Source organism: Prunus persica, chromosome G6 (assembly GCF_000346465.2).
Source record: "Prunus persica cultivar Lovell chromosome G6, Prunus_persica_NCBIv2, whole genome shotgun sequence".
In the NCBI taxonomy this organism is placed as follows: domain Eukaryota; kingdom Viridiplantae; phylum Streptophyta; class Magnoliopsida; order Rosales; family Rosaceae; genus Prunus; species Prunus persica.
The window spans coordinates 438,305-459,980 of NC_034014.1; the positions used below are offsets into that span (position 1 = coordinate 438,305).

Below are 21,676 nucleotides of genomic sequence, written 5' to 3' on the forward strand. Positions count from 1 at the left end.
CTCTATAATTTATATATCAAACTTGACTGAAGCTAAATCAAACAGTAATAATACACTAATACAAGGCTACAACCTAATTTTTTTAGAATTTTTGAGCTTAAATTAGAGTGAATCTTTACATACTGAAAAAAAATGTGTACATTACCTTGAGCTTTTTCCACAACAACACACTTAACAATTAAAGTCACCAACAGTTTAAAGGCAACTTACCCCACAAAGAAACCAGCAATATGTACCAACAGCACAGAAAGAATAACCACCCCAATTTCTCCAGATAACACTAAGCATGAGCCATTAGAGACAGATCAGCCTGCAATTACAGCAACCATTGAAGCTTTGAGACGGACAACATTCTCAGAGAATACACTGGCCCACAAAATGAAATCTAGTATGTTTGAGAAAGAGAGCACATTTGGAAGGAACCACAGGCAAGACAATCATATTTTACATATAAGTAATTAAAAGATATTTATATGCACAACAAATGTACCTGCATGCAAGCAGTGATGCAGCTAGAACAACAAAAAGTGGTGCAAAAGGTATCACAATTTTAACCACTGCAGGAAATGCACTCTGCATATAAGAACCTAACAAATTGGAGCAACAACGACCTACAGATGACAGAATAGAGACCATACGGCCCAGCTGATGGATAATATAATATTACTGAAGTTTATTATATTTAACTTAACCTGCATGGTGCTGATTGACAGTTTGGCAGCATCCACAGGGACGTAAGTCCCAGCCAATATCTTTGTTAGTAGAGGAGGCAGGGATACTGCCCCAAGAGTTGTGCATACCGTCATTACAATAGACAGAGGAAATGGACTATCTGACCATGCCCCAGGCCCCCAGGCATTATTCAGTTGAATCACTCAGTGCAGCACAGCCATAAACCTTAAAAAAGCATTTAATGGAGTTTTAATGGCCTAGGCGGGCTAGGCGGGGTCTAGGCGGGCTAGGCTGGCCAGGCGGGGTCTAGGCGGGCTAGGCTGGCCAGGCGGGGGCTAGGCGGTCTAGGCGGGCTAGGCGGGTGTTGACGCCTAGAAGAAGAAAAAGGCCATTTTGGAACTCTAAGGTCTTGGACGAGATGACAATGTTGCTGAGGCGAGAGAGAGAGAGAGAGAGAGAGAGAGAGAGAGAGAGAGAGAGAGAGAGAGAGAGAGAGATGAGGATTGAAGAAGAAGAGAGGTTGCGAGTTATGTTTAGGGTTGAAAAGGGCCTGGCGGGAGAGAAGGGCCTGGGCTTCATAAAATATAACATTAAATGGATTTTACATTATGAAATCACTAAAGTAACCACTAATAAGTAACAAATAACCTCGATTAAAAAAAAAGGAAAAAAAAAAAGGTAACAAATAACAAATAAATATTTTAATATTTTAAATCAAAAAAATATTATACTATTTGTTTAATATATAATTTATATATCCTTTTGTTTTTCTTGATTTTGGTATAAATTTATAATTTATAATACTAAATAATTTATTAAGAAAAGCATAGGCACTCGCATAGACCCTGATTATTCCTCTAGGCGCTAGGCCTTTGCCTACCGCCCCCTTACTGTATAGTGATTTTTCGAACATTGGGATTAACATGTTGGTATGTCGAGGTGTACCAACACTTCAATTTATAACCCTGTAATTTTAACCGACTCCAATTCCCTTCTTTTTGTGTTCATAATTAACTAAAAATTAGTTGCATTGCATGGCGTTTAGATTTAACTTTTCTGGTATAATTTTTCTCAAGACTATGAACAAAGAAGCAGTTTCATCAGTTCCTTACTCTTGTCTTGAAACTAAGAGAACGAAAACTAAAGTGCCTTAAGAACCTCAGTCAAACAAGATCGATCGTTGCCCCCCTTTCCTTACTGTATTTGTAGTTGAGTAAGGAGTTTAAAAAGAAAAAGTAAAAGCAGCAGACCTGTAGTCCCATTATCCACCTTTAGAGAAATTTTTAAAGAAGGTTTCGTTTAACACATCTTGTTCAATTGATTGTGCAGTGGCTATATGTCTCTGAAGTATGCCATGGGCCGGATGTTTTCTGAAAAATCTTATGGCTACAGCGTCAGGTTCTTGCAATTGGAGATTATTAGTGGCAAAAAGAATACCAGCTTCTATTCCAGTGACCAACATATAGGCTTCCTAGCTTATGTAAGCTCACACTCTAAATCTTAATGCAAAATCGTATCTTTCATACAGCTTAAGCAACCTATATGAAGTTAAATGCAGCAGAGTTTAACAATTATGGCCAACATACATGAAATTTTATCAGGCATGGCACTCATGGAATGAAGGGAGGGGTTTGGAGTTGGTTGATTAAGTATTGGCAGATTTATATTCACCTTCAGAATCTCATGGATTTCTGTTTTTGAAACCCAAAGACATTGCATATGCATGGGTCAAGTTTCAGATTGGCAAGCACATGGAATTGCATACAATTATATTGGATTTTTGCCTCAGTTTAGGTGCACATTGATGTGCCCATTTTTTTCACAAACATGATCCAATTGGTATTTGGTATAACAAACACAAGCAACATATACAAGTTTTGGCATGCAGCTAGCATACCAAATTCACAAAATGTAAGTGGGGATAAAGGGAACCAAGTACTCTCATATGGGGACTTGGGGGATTTCTATTTGTGAGGTAAAATACCTCTTGGTCGAGCTGGGCTAAAGTACAAATGACCGAGCTGAGCTTTTGATGTATGATAGTATCTCTTTACATATCGAAGACGACTTGAGAGACTTCTCGGTGTGGAAGCGATGATGCCTTCACTACAAGATCCTGAGCGCTTCAACTTCTGGGTAACTTTATATTTCTGCATAGAATACAACGCGGACTAATATATCTCATATGTAAGAATGAGATGCCTAATATCAAGTACTAAATTTGAAGGGTGCAAAAGTCAATCGGGATGATCTTGTCCTGTTATTGTGCAGATGCAAAGATCTGGTGATGTTGGACGCCAGAGATTGTTCTGGTTTCAATGAGAACGACGATGAAATATCAAAGCTTGCGTCTCATATTAGTAAATTTATGTACGAGGGTTTTGAATTTCCTGAATTTCTTTGTGGTATGGACAATTTTGTTCTTCCTGTTGATGGATACTCATTTCATCTGCATGTGGAGGAGACGTGGGATGAAATGCTCAATGATTTGCGCGATGCGTTTAATGATTTGGGCAACGAGGAATGAAGAACTATTTGATTGTACTAAGCGATATCTCATCTTTTTTATATTTACAACACTAATGAGCAATTATATGTGTGTTGAGTGTGGTGTTCATCGTGTGTTTTTGGACAATGTTACTCTAATGAGGGCTTGTTATAAGTTCCTATCTTGATTTCATAATAAGATGTATGCTTAATTTGGAAAATGGCCATTCTAAATTCCTTCGCTACATTTTCTGTAATATCACATGCGCTCGCGATTGTTCTTCAACTTTGCCTCTGCCTCTATTTCTATCTTAACTTTCCCTTCCCACCAAAGGTTTTCCTAGCTAAATTTCTTTGCGGTTTAGGAAAAATTTCTTGGTGAAAGAATGTTGGTTGCACCAGCTTAACAACAAGCACAACCAGTAGAAAAATGAAATAATATGTTATATTTAAGAATGAGATGCTACTTCTCATCTAACACATGTTTTTGAATTCTCATTTAGAATAGTTCATATATCAATGTCATATGATCTCTGATACCTTCAATTAATTTCAAAATAGAGCTGCAAACTTCCCTTTGCTATCTCGTTAGATTGTTTTATATCCAATTTTTCATCTACATAGAATACAGCGTGAACTAACATATCTTATAGCAGAAGAGCATGGTCGTCAAGTGCAATGAGAAAAAAAAGTTGTAATTGGGTTTAGTTCATAATTACAACGGATACATTTTAGAAAGTAAATTGCTATACAAGCAATTTTATACTATGAAATTCAAAATTCTTTGATCCACAAAATGGTGTCGGATACCTTTTATTATTATTATTATTATTATTAATTTTGGTATTTATGGGTTTAACCTGTATTACTTGTTAGAAATAAAATTCATTTTTTATTCTTGCCCAATGGTTTAATAGCTAGAAATCATTAGAATTGGAGGTATTAGAAAGAAATTAAATTCTCATTCCCCAATATCGCTTGTATAAATAAAATAATTGAAGAAATAACTCTAGTCCACCCTAAACCCTAAAATGATATGACAAAATTGTATATTTGAAAAGTTATAGCCGCACGGCTGTACTTTCTAAATACATTCGGATATTTTAAAAGTATAGCCGTTGGGCTATACTCTTTAAATATTAATATATTCGAATATTTTAAGAGTATAGTCTTTAAATATAATCCAAACGAACACGAAGGTTGCACTCGCAAAGGACGGAGGTTGCAGACCCAGTCACAGCCATTTCGCTTCTCTATCAACTCAAGCTTCGATTTTCAGTTTCGACTACTTCGTCCTCTGGGTTCGACACCGAACAAAGACCCAACCTGCCTAGGAGGCCCGGCCAGCCGCCTAGCTCCCGCCTAGCCGCCTAGCTGCCCACCTAGGCCGATTTTCCGAACACTGCGAATGACTGAAAGTCTGAAACCCGAAATTGAAGAAGTTTAGCTGCAAATTTGAGCTTGAGTTTGAGATTGGGAAGCCGAAGCAAGCACAAGTCAAGTCCATAGAAGAAGAGATCATGAGACTCTTAATTCATCTATTTCCATTCCTCTCCCTGTTTCCCGCCTTATTCTCTTCTCTCTAGGCTCTCTCCCAAACGACATGTTCACCTCACCACACCAACGACAACTACGACAATTCCTCCCTCTGCCAACTCCACCTTCTTCTCTTCTCTCTTCGCATTGACGGCATGGCGCAGAAGAAAACAACACAAAATTTGCTGACTTGGTGTCTGTCTTCAGTGGAAGGAAATGATGAAGCTATCCTATCATGGAGTTTCTATGGTCTTGCCAATAACAAGGTACGGTTTTTAGGCCCCAATCTCAAATTCTGACTATTTATTTCTGGTTTGGTTAAGCAACAGATTGATTGGTTTGGTTCTTCTTGCTTGAAACTTGATAAATCATGCATTCGATATTCTTCCATTGATGGTTCTTCTTGGTTGGACCGCTTTTCATTCTTTGGATATTGCATTTCTGTTATAGATTTTGACATTTGATCATGCCCACTTGTTTGCTGATAGAAAAAGAAAAGATTATCTAATTCATTTAAGCTTTTATATTTGTTCTATTAGCCTCTATGTTTGTGTAGTGCTGATAGAAGGTGCATTTGCTAACGCATGGGTTGGGAATCTCTTAATTATATTTAATTAACACGCCAACATGAAATATAGTTTATCGAGCCTCCATTAGTGTAAAAGGACTGTAACTACATTAGCTGAAAATGCTTTAGAGGAAGGATCGACTTCCAGTTCATTGAGATCCCTTTGACTATAAAAACCAGGTTTTTGAGGTTGAGGCGATGACCCTTCACCACTCAGCATTACAACTGCAGCTGGCATGCTCGGTCTATCTGCCGGGTTACGCTGCACACGTGAAAGACCTACATGAATTGATCTCACAACTTCATGTAGATCACTGGAGTCCCCTACTGATGTATCAAGCACTTCAATGGACCTGCCTTCTGTGTATAGCATCCATGCCTAAAAGAATTGATCAAAAGTTCAAAACCATTGTGCTTAATTAAAAGAAGAAACAGAAACAAGTAATGAGTAAATCCTCTGTTCCTCTTCCTACTCGCTATCTCTAGCACCAACACACCTATTCTTCAACTCATTGAAATCCTCTGTTTCTCTTCATGTGTAACCTCATTCTTCAACTCATTGAGTCCTTGTCTAGAATGTTTTGAGAGCCTTTTCACAGCTATTTCTTGTCCATCTTTTAATGTACCCTGAAATCCATTAGCCATATATGATGACCAAAATCCGTACTCTGTTGTTTGCAAACGTTCAATATACGACTTGTATCCATAGTCCTGACCCAAATGACATGTGGAAACTGTCAAGCTAACTGTAGGGAGGACTATATTTGATTTTACCTTAAAGACTGATCCGAAACCACCTTCTCCAAGTTTATTGTTGTTTGAAAAGTTTTTAGTTGCACAAACAACAGCGGCCAAGTCAAATAATGGTAATTCCAGATCTTCCTTTTGGCCGGGCTTCAGTTCTCCTGTGAAGTACGTAGTGAAGTAAATAATGTAGCATGGAACCTTAGCTTAGAAACCAGAGAGGCAACAGCAAAAAATTTCTATAGAACTGAACCTACCTATCTTAGAAAATGGAGGGGCAGAAGAGTACAAAATCAAATAGCTTACCATATTTTTGTTGCTGGTTCTTCCTCACATATAATAGCAGGGTTAGGCCCAGGATCAGTAGTCCAGTAGACAATTCGCTTGGAACACCAATTGTATCTATAGAAGGAAGAGTAGCAGTAGGAATAGCAACACCAAGTCCAGCGATACCAGAAACAGCGGTGATTGGAGGAACAAGAGGAGAAACCACTGGTGCAGCTCCCAGGAATGGTGCCGTTGGTAAAGAAACACTGCCGGTGCTATTGACAGCGGGAGTGCCTAGGCTAGGGGACCAGCAATACTGCATACAAAGCCAATGTAAGACCAACTAAAACAATTCAAAAAAAGAATAAAGTGCTCAGAAAATACCAACCCTGATCCAGAGCCACTGCGATCCAATTTCTGCATGAGAATTGATCGAGAGCGGGCATTCAATGACTGTAAGATTAATAAAACAATACGTCAATCACCTTCAGTCAGGTCAACAAAAAAAAGGATGCAGTGCAGACACTCTTTCTATGCCAAACTATCACCCTTGGCTTTGCAGTGCTGATGTCTGCAATGCCTTGAGAGACAATGCATATCTTACTAGTTAAAGCAATAATCTACTAGCAAAAAAAAAAACAATCTTAAATGAGCAATCTTTCCAATATCAAAGGTTAAAAAGCTGGCAGCACGAGATGGTAGTTCAAATTATTTTTTGACCTAATTTTTCTCCTAGGAGTTAAGAAGTAAGAAATATATATCTACTCAAATAAATAGGAGAACAATAAACACGCAAGATACTAAGCCAATCGAACCAACTATAGATACCATAAGCATCAAGCAGCAAAAAAGCTTAAAAGCAATGGAGCAGCAGCAGCTTCCATACATTCAACAATTATTCCCAGACATTATTGAGCCAGAGCAAACAGTTCTTAGCAATCATACCACTCCACAAATTCTTTGTGTTAATAGAAAATAAAAACATAAAAGGAAAGATGTAACCAACCAAGCCACCACCTTCATCGTCATCAAAATCACCAGCATTTGCTCCAAGATCTTGCATTCCAGCTTGGTCTGTAACAGCTGACACCTAAATAGAAAAATGAGGACTCGGGTTCGGGTAGATGAACTCCCAAATTACTTAATATATGGTTTTAAGCAAAACCATCCTTTTGGGAAACCACAAGGATGCGCAATTACAGACCAAAATCATGCAAAATAAAAGAATATATAAAAACAAAACTTTTAACATTTTCGAACCTTGATATTATCTGACTTTTACTTTTGTATTTTCTGTAACCCATTTTACAAAACCCAACCCGTTAGTTTAAAAAAATATTTATGACCAAAACAAAAAACAAAAAAAACAAAAAACAAAAAAACAGATATCATCTTCTTCCCAGCGCCGCCTTCTCCTTCCTCTCTCTGTTTCGATTTCATCTCTCGATCTCTCTCTCAGTCTTTCTTCCTAACAAGCTGCACCTCAGCGCATCCTTAAGCGTCGCCGCCTCCTGCGCGCTTCAACCGCGCCTCGTCGGCGCTTCAACGACAAAACACCCGCCCAGGCCGCCTAGGCCTCGCAGGGGGGCCACCAGGCCGCCTAGGCTGCCTTGGTGGGCGCCCAGGCGCTGTCTAACTCTCTGGCGCCTACCCCTAACGAGTAGGGTGAAATCTCGGCGGTGTCCTCCCGCCTAGGCCGATTTTTCGAACCTGCTGAACCTCCCGCGGCATTGAGGCATTGACAGCATTTGCAGTGATCATGATCATTAAAAGGCTGATTTATTATTTTCCTATGGCTCTACACACTACACACAACATGTGGATATGGCAACATAGCAGCAGAGTTTGAAGTAGTGTAAATTGAGAATGAAAAAGAAATCTAAACCTGTCCTTAACTTTTGAGAATGGTTTTCTTCATTTTTGAACCACTAATATCAAATCAATTGTTAATCATACAGGCTGAAACAAATCCGCAATAGCAGATAATTATATTACAAACTATTAATAACATACAGGTTCCTAGAATTTTCATGCTTTGAAGAGCCTTGCTCTAAACATGATTTCTCTCAAGAGACTGACTCATTCAAAACTATAAAACTCAGAGAAAAGAGAGGAAAAGATTAGCAGCCAGCCAACCATCATCACATCACATCAGCCAAGGCAGAACAACTGCGAGAGAGTAGGAAGATCCCATAAAGCATCACTTCCATCGTACTCATTGTCCACATACTCATTCCCTCCATTCATTGCATAAATCGAAGCTGATATCTGCCTCTCTACCTTTAAGCGCTCAAACTCCGCCACCTCTGCCTCTGCTGCTGCAACATTACCAATGCCTTTTGTTAAGTCCATCCCTTCATGGGTTAGTGGAAGCTGATCAAACCCAGCTAGGAACGGCCATGACTGATCCAAATGAAACATAGCCGGTTGAAGCTCCCCAATGCAGTTGCTAAGGTCTGGTCTATATGCATCATCAAACGCTTGAATGTCCTGGCTTTTGTAGCAAGGCAGAGGAGAACTAGAATTAGCATTGCAGTTGGCTGATGAAGTGTCACTAAACGCTTGAATATTGCCGCTACAAATGCTAGAGCTAGAACTAATTCTAGTAGTTGTAGCAGCTATAGGGGTGGATTTTAAGCTGCTGTTGGGGGTTGGTGGAGGGCTTTGTTTTTGCTTCAAATTCAAACTTTTCTTGTGGTTGAGGAGGTTTCTGATTTTCAAAGAGAGTGGAGAATTGGAAGGGACGTGAGTGGAGAAGTTGGTTCGGGTGTTGGAGCCACGAAGAAGATAAGCAGCTTCATCATAAGCTCGAGCAGCTTCCTCAGCAGTCTCAAAGGTTCCCAGCCACATTCTTATCTTCTTTGTTGTGTCCTTGATCTCTGCCACCCACTTCCCTGATGGCCTCTGTCTCACCCCAACGAACTTGCATTTGGTCTTCAACTTGCTTTGTTTGTTGGCTGAGACTGAGACCCCATTTTCCTTTTGCTGCTTTGGGGCTTCTTCATGTTCTTCTTCCATGGCAGATATGTTGGTTCAAGAGATATTTTGTCAATGAATGAGAGAGCAAAATGGTGGGTTGTGAGTTATATAAGCTTTTGTTGGTAGTAGTGGGTGGCTCGTTTTCTTTCTCATGTCAGCATATGTCGATTTGAGTTTGTTTCTAACTGAGGATGACTGAATTATCAAGGTTCGCTCAAGACTAAATCATACATTAGTTATTTGGTTATTTTTACTTGTGTTTGTTCTCTCTGTCTCTGTCTCTGTCTCCATGGGAAATGCAATCCATTTCTTTCCTTCATTTTCTTTTCTTTTATAGAAAATCTTTTGCCTTTGCCTCCAAATAATATAAGCACCAAAACCCATAAAATGATAAGTTAAGAAGGTGATAAATAAGTATAGAGAAAATTAAAATATTAAATAAATAAATAAAGAAGATAAAAATAAGTGACAACTTGACAAGTCAAAGCATGGTTAGAAGTAGTAGGGCAGAGGGCGGGAGTAGTTGTCGTCACTCCTCACCACCACTTGGTCAACGGAACCAGGAAGCAAAATTCGTGAGAGCACGAAGGCATGACACATGGCGTAATAGAAAGGGAAACGACAGCTCGCATTGGATTTGTATACAAAGAATTTGATGGGAATCTCATTGTGCACGCTGTGTTTGGTGGAATCTTTCTTTTGACATTACACACCAATCACTTGCTGCATTGCGTTAACAAACACGCTGCTGCCTACAATACAAATTAAACATGTATTCATAAAAAGATAAAAACCAAAAAACAAACAGAGAATAAATTGAGTTCAAACCAATTCTTAAGAATATTAAGCTAATTTAATTGAGCTAGTCCAGTTCAGACCGAGACATCAAACGAGGATGACGCTCAACTTCATCGTTCGCGTCCAACACAAGCATTTTGCATCAAGTTAAAACGAGTTGAACCAACCAATAAAGTTTACCCAGCAACTCATTTTCTCATTTTGCATTCTTGCTTAAAGTAATGGAACCAGAAAATATGATAATTTTTGGGTGATCCTAAATTATGCGGATGTAATGTAACAAAACTTTGATTTATTCTGCACAATCAAATCAAAGAAAAACATGATTCTGCACAAAGACACTCAGAACTATTATACAGTGTCATTGCAATTAAAAAAAGGACCCAACACAATACCATACCATAAGCCAATTTATTGCCTTTTGGGATCAAGATTGCAAACATAATGAAAGAATTGCCATCGAAAGTTTAGTCAACGGATTCTCATAATGGAGGCGTAGGAAACACCAAAACACAAGACCAAAACTGATACAAGAATTTTCTCACCAACCACCCTCAGAACCTTAGGCACCACCAAAAACCAAAAAGAACAAGCGCACAAGCGCACAAACCACAATTACCTGCCTTCCTTTCTTCTTTTGGACTCAAAATTGCACTAATAAATTAACACTTGACACTTGCATATACACATCCTACAAAAAAGGGTCTGATTGAACAGATCGCAATGATGACTTCCACGTTTAATCAGATGCTGGCTCGCTGTAAAACTTTACGCAAAAATGACTGATGGGTACCATCTTATGGAAAAGAATTGGTGACAGATGCAACTAACACACAAGACAGGGATGGTGTATCTGAAAGCAGCAACATGCACATTGCAAGGCCAACATACTATGAGGACAGGATAGATTGCAGTGCAAGCTGTTGCTGGGGTTGTAAGGAGGACCAAGTGGAGGCCAAGGTAGCTGGTGGCAAAGTCTGCTGAAGCTGCCGTAATAGATTTATCATCCGGCTTGTAGTTTGTTCTGTTGCTAAATCCTTGCCAGCACAAAGAACCTACAGGAACAATCATACCCCTCAGAGGAAATATTCAGGGAAGCTTGAAGATGTATTACATTGAATGAATCTGCATTTAATGGTGTCATCTTATTGCGCAAATATATTGTTTTGCAGGTTACAATTATCAGCAAGATGAGAAAAATAAAGCAATTAGATTTAGGTTCTACTAGTTAGTTAATCAGTCCCCAATCTTGCCACATGAATATTGCTTAATTAACCAAGATGTTCATCTTTTTACCTATACCACATGATAATATGTACCCATAATTGGTCATGTCAACAACAATCACTAACAAAATATACGTATTCAAAAGAACTGATGGAATAGAATACTAAGCCATGCATTATTGAGAAAACAAGAATTTGAATATCATGATCTTCGGCCACTGGGAAAAACTATACTAAGCTTAAGAGTGCAAAAATATTTTATAGATCACAAACCTCGGCAAACACTGCGACAATTTTGGGAAGATACTGATTGTTGGGACCCAAAAGTTCCCTGTCAGACCTGTAGATGGATTACAACGGTGCACCTATATAAATTTTCTTGGTAACAGTATTCCAAAGCTTAAAGATATGAAAAGACAAGTAATAGGAGATGGCACAATTAAAACAAAATTGAAGCTCTACCTTTCTACCATAGAACACAGCTGATCATGAACAACTTTGGCTTCAATCAAGTCACCTTTAATCGGTAAACAGTTCAACCATGCAGGAATAACCTACCAAATGCCAGAAAATTGACAACCATAGAGCAAAGAAATTAAAGATTAACAGACCAATAAAAGCAAGATACCAATAAATTTAAAAAGAAAAAGATGACAAGCTATAATAGAACAGTAGTATTACAAAAGTTATTAGGGTACATTGTATGCGCTACAGTAGTACATAAACTTATTCTGGTAACTCATTCAGTACTTTTGTACATATGTTCCTTCACCACATCAAGGACAAAACTTCTGATAAATCTATTTATGACTAAATCAAACAAATGGAAGTACCTGAGCTGCATCAATACTGTCGCGATGAAATTGACATATTTTTCCTAGAGCAGAAACGGCATTATCATATGCCATTAGGTTTTCCGGTTGCACGGCATTAGGATGCTGAATCACAACATTTAGCCTCGAAAGAGCCTCTGGATAAAGCCACTAGAAAGTGTTACCTATAATAAGCATACAGAAATATTCCAACTATTTAAGATATGCAGGCAGAATTACCGCCAATAAGAGGTTTAATTACTGTCCCGCCAAACTCTGAACAGACACCAAGTCCATATACAGCTGCCTGAAAAGGAAAGGAAAGGAAAAATAAAAGAATCACATAACAATTATGAGAAAAAGCAACCAGACACATTAGAACAGTTTGGTGAGATCAGACCTGTCGAACATCAGGGTTATCGTCATTGCAAGCCTCCAATAGAAAAGGAAGAAATGTGTCGTAATATCTGATCCAAACACATCAGAACAAATATGAGTTCACAACAATAAGAATTATTTCAACCAAACAATTCTAACAGAACAAGCTTACTTTACAGCTGCCTCGCGACACTGCTCTGCAACATCATCAAAGATGCATATTGCAATCCTTCTCTCTTCAGGTGTTTTATCCTTGGCCTGCGTTTAGGACCCAAAATGATTAATATAATAAGAAAGTAACTAAAAGGTTGAAAAACAAAACCAAGCAACATAAAATAATAACTTAGGCAATTGTACGAATGAGCATGCTGGTCCCTCAAAATGACCAGGGCTGGCCCTAAGATTTTGGTGGCCCAAGGCAAAGTAAAAAAGAAGGCCCTATAAATGCAAGACTACTTACAAGTAAAAATAGGTGTTTTCATTTATACATGTGTATATAGAGTGTAGACCTTTTACAACTAGTAACAAAAATTAGGCCTTAAAAAAAAATTCATTTTACTTATGGAAATGTTTAAAAAATTTATATATAAAGCAATGATTGAACACAAGAAAAAAAATTGAAAGAGATTGGAAGAAAAATATGGCATTTTAAGTAGTAGAATGCACCAAAGGAAGAAAGAGGGGAAGAACAATATATGTTAATTATAACAACCACAAATTACTCATTCCAAAGTCATTTATAGTCGTCTTTTTTTTTTCCCAAAGATAGTCCATTCAATACATTTATAATCAGAGCATCAACTCATCAATCATCATAAAATAAAAATATAAAAATGTTATTTCTTCACGCTAGTAGGACTTGAACATAGATTTGGTTTGAATAAAATCGAAGAGAAACCATTAATGCAAGATGGAACTTCAGAAATCTTGATGTTGGCTTCTTATCTTCTTATATATACTAGTATATCACTGTACCTCATATTAAGAAACTATTTTGGAAGCAGCTTTTAAAAGAATAACAAAATAAATAAATATTTTGGGGCCCTCCTTGAGATGGGGCCCAGGGCAGTAGCCCTTCTCACCCTGCCTCAGGGCTGGGCCTGAAAATGATAATTAGAGGGAGTGAACAAGTTAACTCTTCAAGCTGGAACCTAAAAAAAAAAATTAGTGCTTCCTTGAGACAGAACTTACCCACATAGGTGTCAGATATGATGATAGCTCGTCAAAGAAAGGCAAGAAAGAGGCTTTAAACGTTTTGATCAAAGTTCCCAAGATCTCTCCCACCTGGTACCAGAAAATAGTGTGTAAAATAACCATGACAAAAATATCCCCAATATACAAACAACGGCCCCACAAACAAACATCAGTATTATTGATGTGCTACTGAGGGATTGTTTTTGAAAAAACTTACTTGATCAAAAACTTCTTCCTCTTGTTCATTTTCCTCTTTAATGAGCTCCCCTTCCTCAGCATCAAAATCTTCGGCTTTGGTCCTTTCTGCTCTTTCTCTTTTTCTACTTGAACTGGCAGTTATCACCAGCTTTATCTCCTCCACAATGGATCTGACCTGGCTTTCATCTAAAAGTGGTCCAGATATCTGAAAGAAAGGATACAAAGCAAGCATGAATGGATACATATTCAAGAAATAAGGCACAATATAAGATGGATTCATACTCAAATAAAATTTTATTCCGAAACAGTTGGGTGGCTACTTGAATCTTCCATGCAAACAAAAATAATAGAGTAACCATATGGTATTATACAGCACTGACTGCCACCAACACAAAGTTAAGGTCCAAAATCTTAATTACAGATTTAATTATTAAAGTTCTAGCAAATCAAACCTTTTTTTTTCATTTGAAGAGAAAATAAATTAAGAATAACAGTAGCAAAACAGAGCAAGGCAAGGAGTATCCATCATCCAATTACATTCTGGATGCGTCGTCTATTTGTACCCAGCAATAAGTAAATTGACAACGTTGTTCCAGAGTACTAGGGGAAAGAAATACCAATTCCATAACTACGGAAAATGTGAATTCATGCAGACTAAGTGCAACTTAAACAAACCAAGCCATAAAAGAAGTTTACTAAATTTCTTAAAAATAAGGCCGACCTGTAAGCATTCATTTAATGCGTCCAATATATTTGCACATATTTCTGTATCAGGTTCCTGCATACAAATTGCACTCACATTAGGAAAAATTTATATCATTACACCCCTGATCGAGGCTTAATTGACAGACAATAAACTACCTTGTGTAATGCTTCCACCAGAGCTGGGACAATGTAGTCAGACAATTGCTTTATATAGGTTTCATTACGACCTTGAGCTTGCCCTTTCTCTATAGCTAATTTTGCAGAAAGCAGTAGCTCCGGCATTGCTAGAAACAAAAAGATGATCTTTCTTAATCAATAAATGAAACAAACCTCCAACAACATGTGAAGAGGAATGGGAAAACAAGAATATCTAATATTAAAAACCAATACTACCTGAAACAGCTGCCTTCCTAACCTCTTCATGGAAATAAAATTTAAGAAGTGGAACCAAAGTTGGGGCAACCTATACAAAAATATGACCTTTTTAAGTATCATATGAGAGAAAGCCAGGCAAGAAAAAAATAAGGCCCACTATGAAAGACCTGATCAATCCACGGAAAGAATCCTTCTTTCAACTCATCAGCATAGCAACACAGCATATTGCAAGCTGTAGCTTTTTCCTCCAGGACACTAGTCTTGATTCCAATCCGTTTATCCCCAAGAGTAATTGTTTCCATACTGTAATAGAAAAGGAAACTTTTAGCAAGACAGCAGGTACCACTCTGCAGCAATAACAACACTACTGCTAGATCATAATATCTTATGCACTCCCTTACCAAAACTACACCTCACACACTTTCAACTACGAAATTGGGAATTTACACAGATAACCATCAAGAGTTTAAGCATATAAAAATGTTGATATGGATGTTAAAGCCATTATGGTTACCCATGCACACTAGTTTTGGGGGCATGCAGATAATGGTGTAAATGTGGTGAAAGCTCATAGGAGTCTACACTAGATCCAGCTTTCAGTAACCCTTAGGAAGGATACCAAGAAATAGGTAGTGATGGCACATTCAAGCACACTATGCATGTGTGTTCGTACTTTTCTTACATAAAGGGCAAAAGGTAATTTTAAAAAAAATATTGTACCTTTCATCATCAGAGTCATCAATATCACTATTGTCATCTGCAGATGTAATGGTTACATCTGGCTTAAGTTGAGCAGACTGAAGCAAAGGAGGCATTACAACACTCATGTAGGGGAGGAAATCTTGTCCTAAACACTTGCAAAGTCTAGCCCATGCCTACAGCATTGTAGATGAATTTTTATTGCAAATAATAAGTTGGTATTATAGCAATTTGTGTGCAATTTATGGGATAAGAGCATACTTGTAGCATGTAACTTGTAGTTGGATCATCTGTCTCCATTTGAGATCCTTGCAAAGCCATCAACACTTCCATGACCTATAGAGAAAATAGTAAGGATCAGTCTGTACTTATAAGCCTCAGTATATCAGTATATAAATTAGCTGACTTCAAACACACCAACAAGAAATTGGCAGCATTGCTCTAACTTATTTCTTAGATTAGTAAAATGACTGCAGCATTTTAACACGTTAAAATACTCAATTTTTTTATTTCTCATTCAAGAAATAGAAAAGAGCTTAATCATATAACTTGAATATTGTAGCATGCACAAGAGAAAGGAAAAGTTAACTTCTGACGAAATCAAATTTAAATTCGGGGGGAATATTAGGAAATGAATCAAAATAGCAAATTATAAATTTGATATGGATAAGCAGCTAAATAAATAAAAAATTGTAGTAGTCCATACTCTTGCATCCGTCCAATAGCCATTGATATGCAAGACATATGAATACAAATTCTAAAAGGAGTATGCTCCAATACAGGGAAAGGTGGTTTCAAATGTATAATGTCTTACCTGCTTAGCATCATCCCTGAATTTATCCTTTCCAACAGCCATACCAACCAAACTAATGCACTCCATGGATTTGGCGCGAAGCATACGATTAGATTTATCAGTTGCATTCATCAAGATAGCTTTTAGGTAAGGCATAACTGCATCATAGTATTTTTGGAAATGCTCCTACACATCCAATTACCATCAGATTGGATCATCCACAACAACAACAAAAAATCAACTAGAATAGTATATTATATAGAACAATACCTGAGATGAATCAGCAACTGATGCCAAAGCAGTCAAGGCTCCCTCTTGCACCATTTGTTTCCCATTCTGAACAAGACATAAAAATTTAGACAAGAGTAAAATAAATATTAGTACCACGAATGTGGTAACATATATAAATATACACACGCATATATATATACTTGTAAGAAGCACTTACCTGCAGAAGTACTAGCAATTTGCTCACTACTCCATCCAAATAAGGTGTTAAAATATCCGGAGTACAATTCTCGCTGAAGTTGAGCACTGCTGAAGCAGCATGTGCCTGCAGATATCAAATTACAAAAAGAAAGCAATGAATAGATAATCTTGCATGTGCAATAATGACCCTGACAACGAGCTGAATAAAGGGCATGCCAGCATATTCAATATCCTCCGGAGCCATCACCCTCGTTTACAAATTGAGGATATAAAGCAACTCAAACAGAGGCTAGTTTGCAAGTGTGGAAACCAACGGTATCCCACCAAACTAAAGCTCATCGCAATTTGTTTTCTAATGTACTTTGTAATAACTTTCAAAAGGGCCATACTTCCAAATAAATGAGACTACAATCAACCAGAAATATGCATTCATGCATGTATGACTTCCCAGCAGGTAAAAGATTCATTCTCCTGCCCCAATAAATAAAATAAACAGCTCAAACAGCAATGAAGGGCTCCCCTCAAGCAACGTGAGATGACCTAACTGCTTGAAATATTGATTTAAGCAACCTTATACAAATCATAATGCTCTACAGTGCCCAACTTGTAAAGCATCGTTAAGATGAGAAACTGCCTGTCAATATTCGTTTCATGGTCACCTGGGAATAATTGCACCTTAGGTTTTTTTTTTTTTTTTTTTCCCACTTTTCAAGTATTTATAGTTATAGTGCACCTTATTTGTAGGTTAAAGATGAAACTAGCTTGGAAAGAAAAAAATCCTTCACCAGTCAAACATTGAAACTGAATACCAATCAATTATTCAGAAATAGGACCAAATGCCGTATCCGGGAACTAACCTGAACACGAGGGTTCTGAAAATCATCCATAGCTGCAGCCAATGCTGGGAGCACCTGCTGATGATATTGAACTTGCAGATCTGGGCCCAAATCCGTAGACAACTGCCCAATTGCATTAATAGCTGCCCACCTTACACGAGGATGTGGATCTTGAAATGAGTTCAAGACCATTGCCACCACTTGCTCTAAATTTTTAATCATTACCTGCAACAAAAATAAAAAGGAACAGAATATCATTAACAATAATGTAAACGGCAATTCATTTTAGCTAGAAGAAAGAGAATCTGCACAAAAGTACTCTGGGGATGAACTTTTCTTATAGTTGATGATATAGAACTTTTTTTTCCTTTGGTAGTATTGATGATACAGAACTGAGACTGACCCCTTGAAAACTGCATCAAGAGTAGGGATATGCGAGCGTGTATGTGCAAACATTTTACACAATAATTGTCTTATATCTGCCATGAAAACTTTTAATTCATACTTGGTAAGTGTGGATGTGATAATCAAACCGGATAAACACGAGTAATTTGATTCTAGATGAGTGTCTCTCATTACATCTCTAACTTGTCAGCTACTCATGTTCACACAACAGTGTCTTCAACACAAGTCAAAAACCTCGGGCCTCTTATTACCAGATCTCAAATTCTACACTCCAACAGAAAAAGCATGCAAAGCATTCCATATGTGATTAATTGTGGTGCATCTAAGTGGTTGGAGTAACAACTATCCCTAGTATGATATAATAACAATTATGATAACAATCGATACCTTAGCGCAACCTTCGGCAATCTGAGCTAGTGCAATCAACGCAGCATGGTGCTTCTGCCACTCGGGGGCAGCCAAATATGCCGGCAACTGCTCGGAAGCGACTGGAACAATGGTATTCCCACCCAGGGATATAGCAAGCCGATCCAAACACTCCTGCCCCACACTGTAATTACTGGTCTCACCCGCTTCCTCATCTTCAGTCTCTGCTGTATTCCATGCGGGATCGTCCTGGATATCCAAAAGCATACTCATCAAAATAGCGAACAATCGGCTTATAAACTGCGGCAACTTCCTCATCATCCCAGGCGCGCGCTCTCTGGCCTCGGCGAGCGTGATGACGAACTCAATGGCCAAGTGCCTGGTCCCTTCTTCCAACGACTCGGCCTCGGCAATCTGCAGCATAGACCCGACCACCTCCACAATCTGCCGCCTGAGGAACCTGGGCTCGGTCCCGGCCAATTCGATCAACAACTCGAGAGCCTCCTGCGCTGTGGCCTCGTTCCCGTTGTTCAAAGCCTCCATCAGCGTCCTCATCATCGCCGGCAACAGGTCCTGAAACCTATCCCTATCGGCAGAGCTCGTCAAACACTGGATGAAATTGATGACGGCGTTCAAGGCCGCGATCTTCACTTCGGCGCTTGACGAGTTTCCCAAACTATGCAAGAACACGGAGTGCAATTCCTTTATATGCGGCACCAAGGTGTCGCCGATGTACTGCGAAAGCTGAGCGAATATCAAAAACGCCGATTCTTGAAGCTTGGGCGAATCGGAGGAGACGCATTGGAACATGAAAGGCAAGAGCTCGGGCCAGGCGTTATCAGGCAAAATCCCGGAGGCGAGCTCGGAAATGGTGTCGCAGAGCTTCTTGGATATGGATTTGGTGTCCTCGCGCTGAATACAGGTCAAGAGAATGGTTTTGAGATTGGATTGGGTGGTGGGGGAGAGGCGGGGCCAGAGGTACGAGTCGTCGCGAGTGAGCTGCTTGCGGAGGAGAATGGCGGACATGGCTCGGGCCTCCGGGGCGGGAGAGAACTGGAGAAGGTGGGCGAGTTTGAGGGAAAGCGAGTCGGGATCGGTCTGCTTGCAGAGGTTGAAGAGGAGCTCGGCTTGGGATCGCTGCTCGTTGGAGGAGGACATGAGGTGGGAGATTAGGGTTTGGAAAGGGGCCGGGTCGGGGCCGAGAATCGTCGCCAGTTGGGCATGCTGTAGCTGAGTCGAGTCGGCCATTGCTGCAACAAACAACCTCACCACTCAGTTACGGTTTTAGGGCTTTCTGAGGCTTTTGGCTGCGGATGAGTGTATGTGAGAGAGCCTGCAAAGGTGGCTGGCGCTCTCTCTCTCTCTCTCTCCCCTCTCACTTCACTATAGTTTTGATTTTTGGGGTTTTTTGGGAGAAAGGGTGCGGTGCGCTAAAAGTAGGAGTGGGTGTAGAGGAGTGGGGCTCCTAATTAGGGAAAAGCAAGCGCAAAGACTTTGATTATCCAATGGATCATTAGCTGTATGTCTTATTTGTGGGTCACTCATCAATCATGATTTATTTAAATTATTTTCTATCCAAATATATTTTTGGAGGGAATTTTATCCTTCGTGACGATGCAATTCTATTTTTAATTTCTGTTCCAAGTACCCGTGCCAATTATTAAATTTAATTTGTAAACCAAACCCAACCTTTCCACAAAGCACAAAGCTCCTAATGTTAATTTTTAATTCTTTCTTTCCTTTTATATTATTATTATTATTATTCTAGACATTTGCTTTTTATCATTTTCTATTTATTTGGTTACTTTGGAAGACATGCCATTTTCTAAATTTTCCCTCTTTATTTGCATGTTATTTTAATTTTTCGTTCACAGCGGGTTTGGATGAGGGAAATAAACTTAGAATTTTGATAAAAGTTATAATTTTTAAATTGACATGAACCAATTACTGTATTTGGGAAGAAAAAAATACAACAAAAAATTTAGAAATTTCGCTTGGGAAAAAAAACATGGAATTTGGTGGTCATAAATCTCAACTTTAAATTCTATCTAAAAAGTATTCATTTCTAAAATTACAAGAGATATTGAGTTTTTAAAAAAAGATAACTTTACAAATAAATGTTAAATTCTAGTTACCTAAACAAGAAACTTTACAAATTCTAGAACATTAATTTCCGTTATTTTAGAATCCATCATTTATGAATTCCTTTGCACTTTTAAATTTCCTCATCCAAACATATTTAAACATGATTGAATATATCGTAAAATTGAAAATAGATTTATAATTATGGGTGGTTGTGGTTGAGTTTGGATTGATTCCACTCTCAAACCACAATCAAACTGATTAATGATTAAGTGGTGTGGTTTAGTTTAGTTTTGAGCTCAAATCAATAGAAAACCAAACCAACCCAATCACAGTTGGACAAATTGGTTTGAGAAGTTTTACAATTTAGGTCTTTTTTTATTTTTTATTTTTGCCAAAGTTATTAAGGTGATAAGGGTTTCTCATATACACTGTCAATGTACCATATGGGTTCAAACTTGAAGTCACTGGTCTACAAGTCAAGACCATTTTCATTTTTCATAACATCTATTTACTCAAATTTCAAATTGTGGGAGCTTTTTCTTCTGGTAGCTACAAATGGGCTGGGCTGCCGTAAGGAGCGAATTGATGGAATTATCCCTTGTGTCTGAGTTCAAAGATCAAGCCCCAAAAATGCTTCGAAAAGATGGTGAAGCCTTAGGAAACACATTGGTTACCTTCACCAACAAAAATAACAATAGCTTATAGATAAATTCTTGGCTTTGCATGAGAAGCTTGTGGAATGGAAGCTGAGCATTCATGAGTTTAGCATGAGAGAGGGAAAGAGCTGTGATTTCTAGAAGAGAAGACAGGAGGAGATGGAAAAATATAGCTCGAAATTGCAGGGGTTTCAGGGATGAGAGATGATGATTGCTCTCAAGATTTGTGTTTATGGAAAGATAGGAAGAATATGGAAGCATGGGTGGCTAGAGCAAATTTCCAGCAGTTTGACGAAAGCTTCGTCAGGCTCTTGGGTGATTTGACATAAAAGAAAATAAGAAGCAATGAAAGAACAAGGCTTGAAATCGAAGGGTTCCAGAGATGAGAGATGATGCTTGCTCTGGATGTGGGTTTTGAGAGAGAGAAAGGAGGAAGATTGAAGAACAAAGCATGAAATTGAAGGGTTC

General features: G+C 38.4%; 2 protein-coding genes across 2 annotated transcripts; both read right to left on the bottom strand.

The window, feature by feature from the left end:
* On the bottom strand, positions 8,171–9,550 carry LOC18771957 (ethylene-responsive transcription factor RAP2-11). The gene has a single exon (XM_007206747.2). The coding sequence runs from the start codon at positions 9,290–9,292 to the stop codon at positions 8,426–8,428; it is 867 nt and encodes a 288-aa protein (XP_007206809.1). The 5' UTR covers positions 9,293–9,550; the 3' UTR covers positions 8,171–8,425.
* Positions 10,418–19,888, bottom strand: LOC18772811 (importin-5). The gene is made up of 20 exons (XM_007204894.2): positions 18,489–19,888; positions 17,718–17,921; positions 16,880–16,984; positions 16,702–16,767; positions 16,453–16,617; positions 15,900–15,974; positions 15,660–15,814; positions 15,107–15,242; positions 14,958–15,027; positions 14,721–14,848; positions 14,581–14,637; positions 13,879–14,064; positions 13,659–13,751; positions 12,640–12,725; positions 12,490–12,556; positions 12,330–12,396; positions 12,111–12,247; positions 11,740–11,831; positions 11,551–11,617; positions 10,418–11,106 (listed from the first exon to the last, which is right to left on the bottom strand). Exons 1-20 carry the CDS (start codon positions 19,713–19,715, stop codon positions 10,942–10,944), a joined length of 3,348 nt encoding a protein of 1,115 aa, XP_007204956.1. The 5' UTR covers positions 19,716–19,888; the 3' UTR covers positions 10,418–10,941.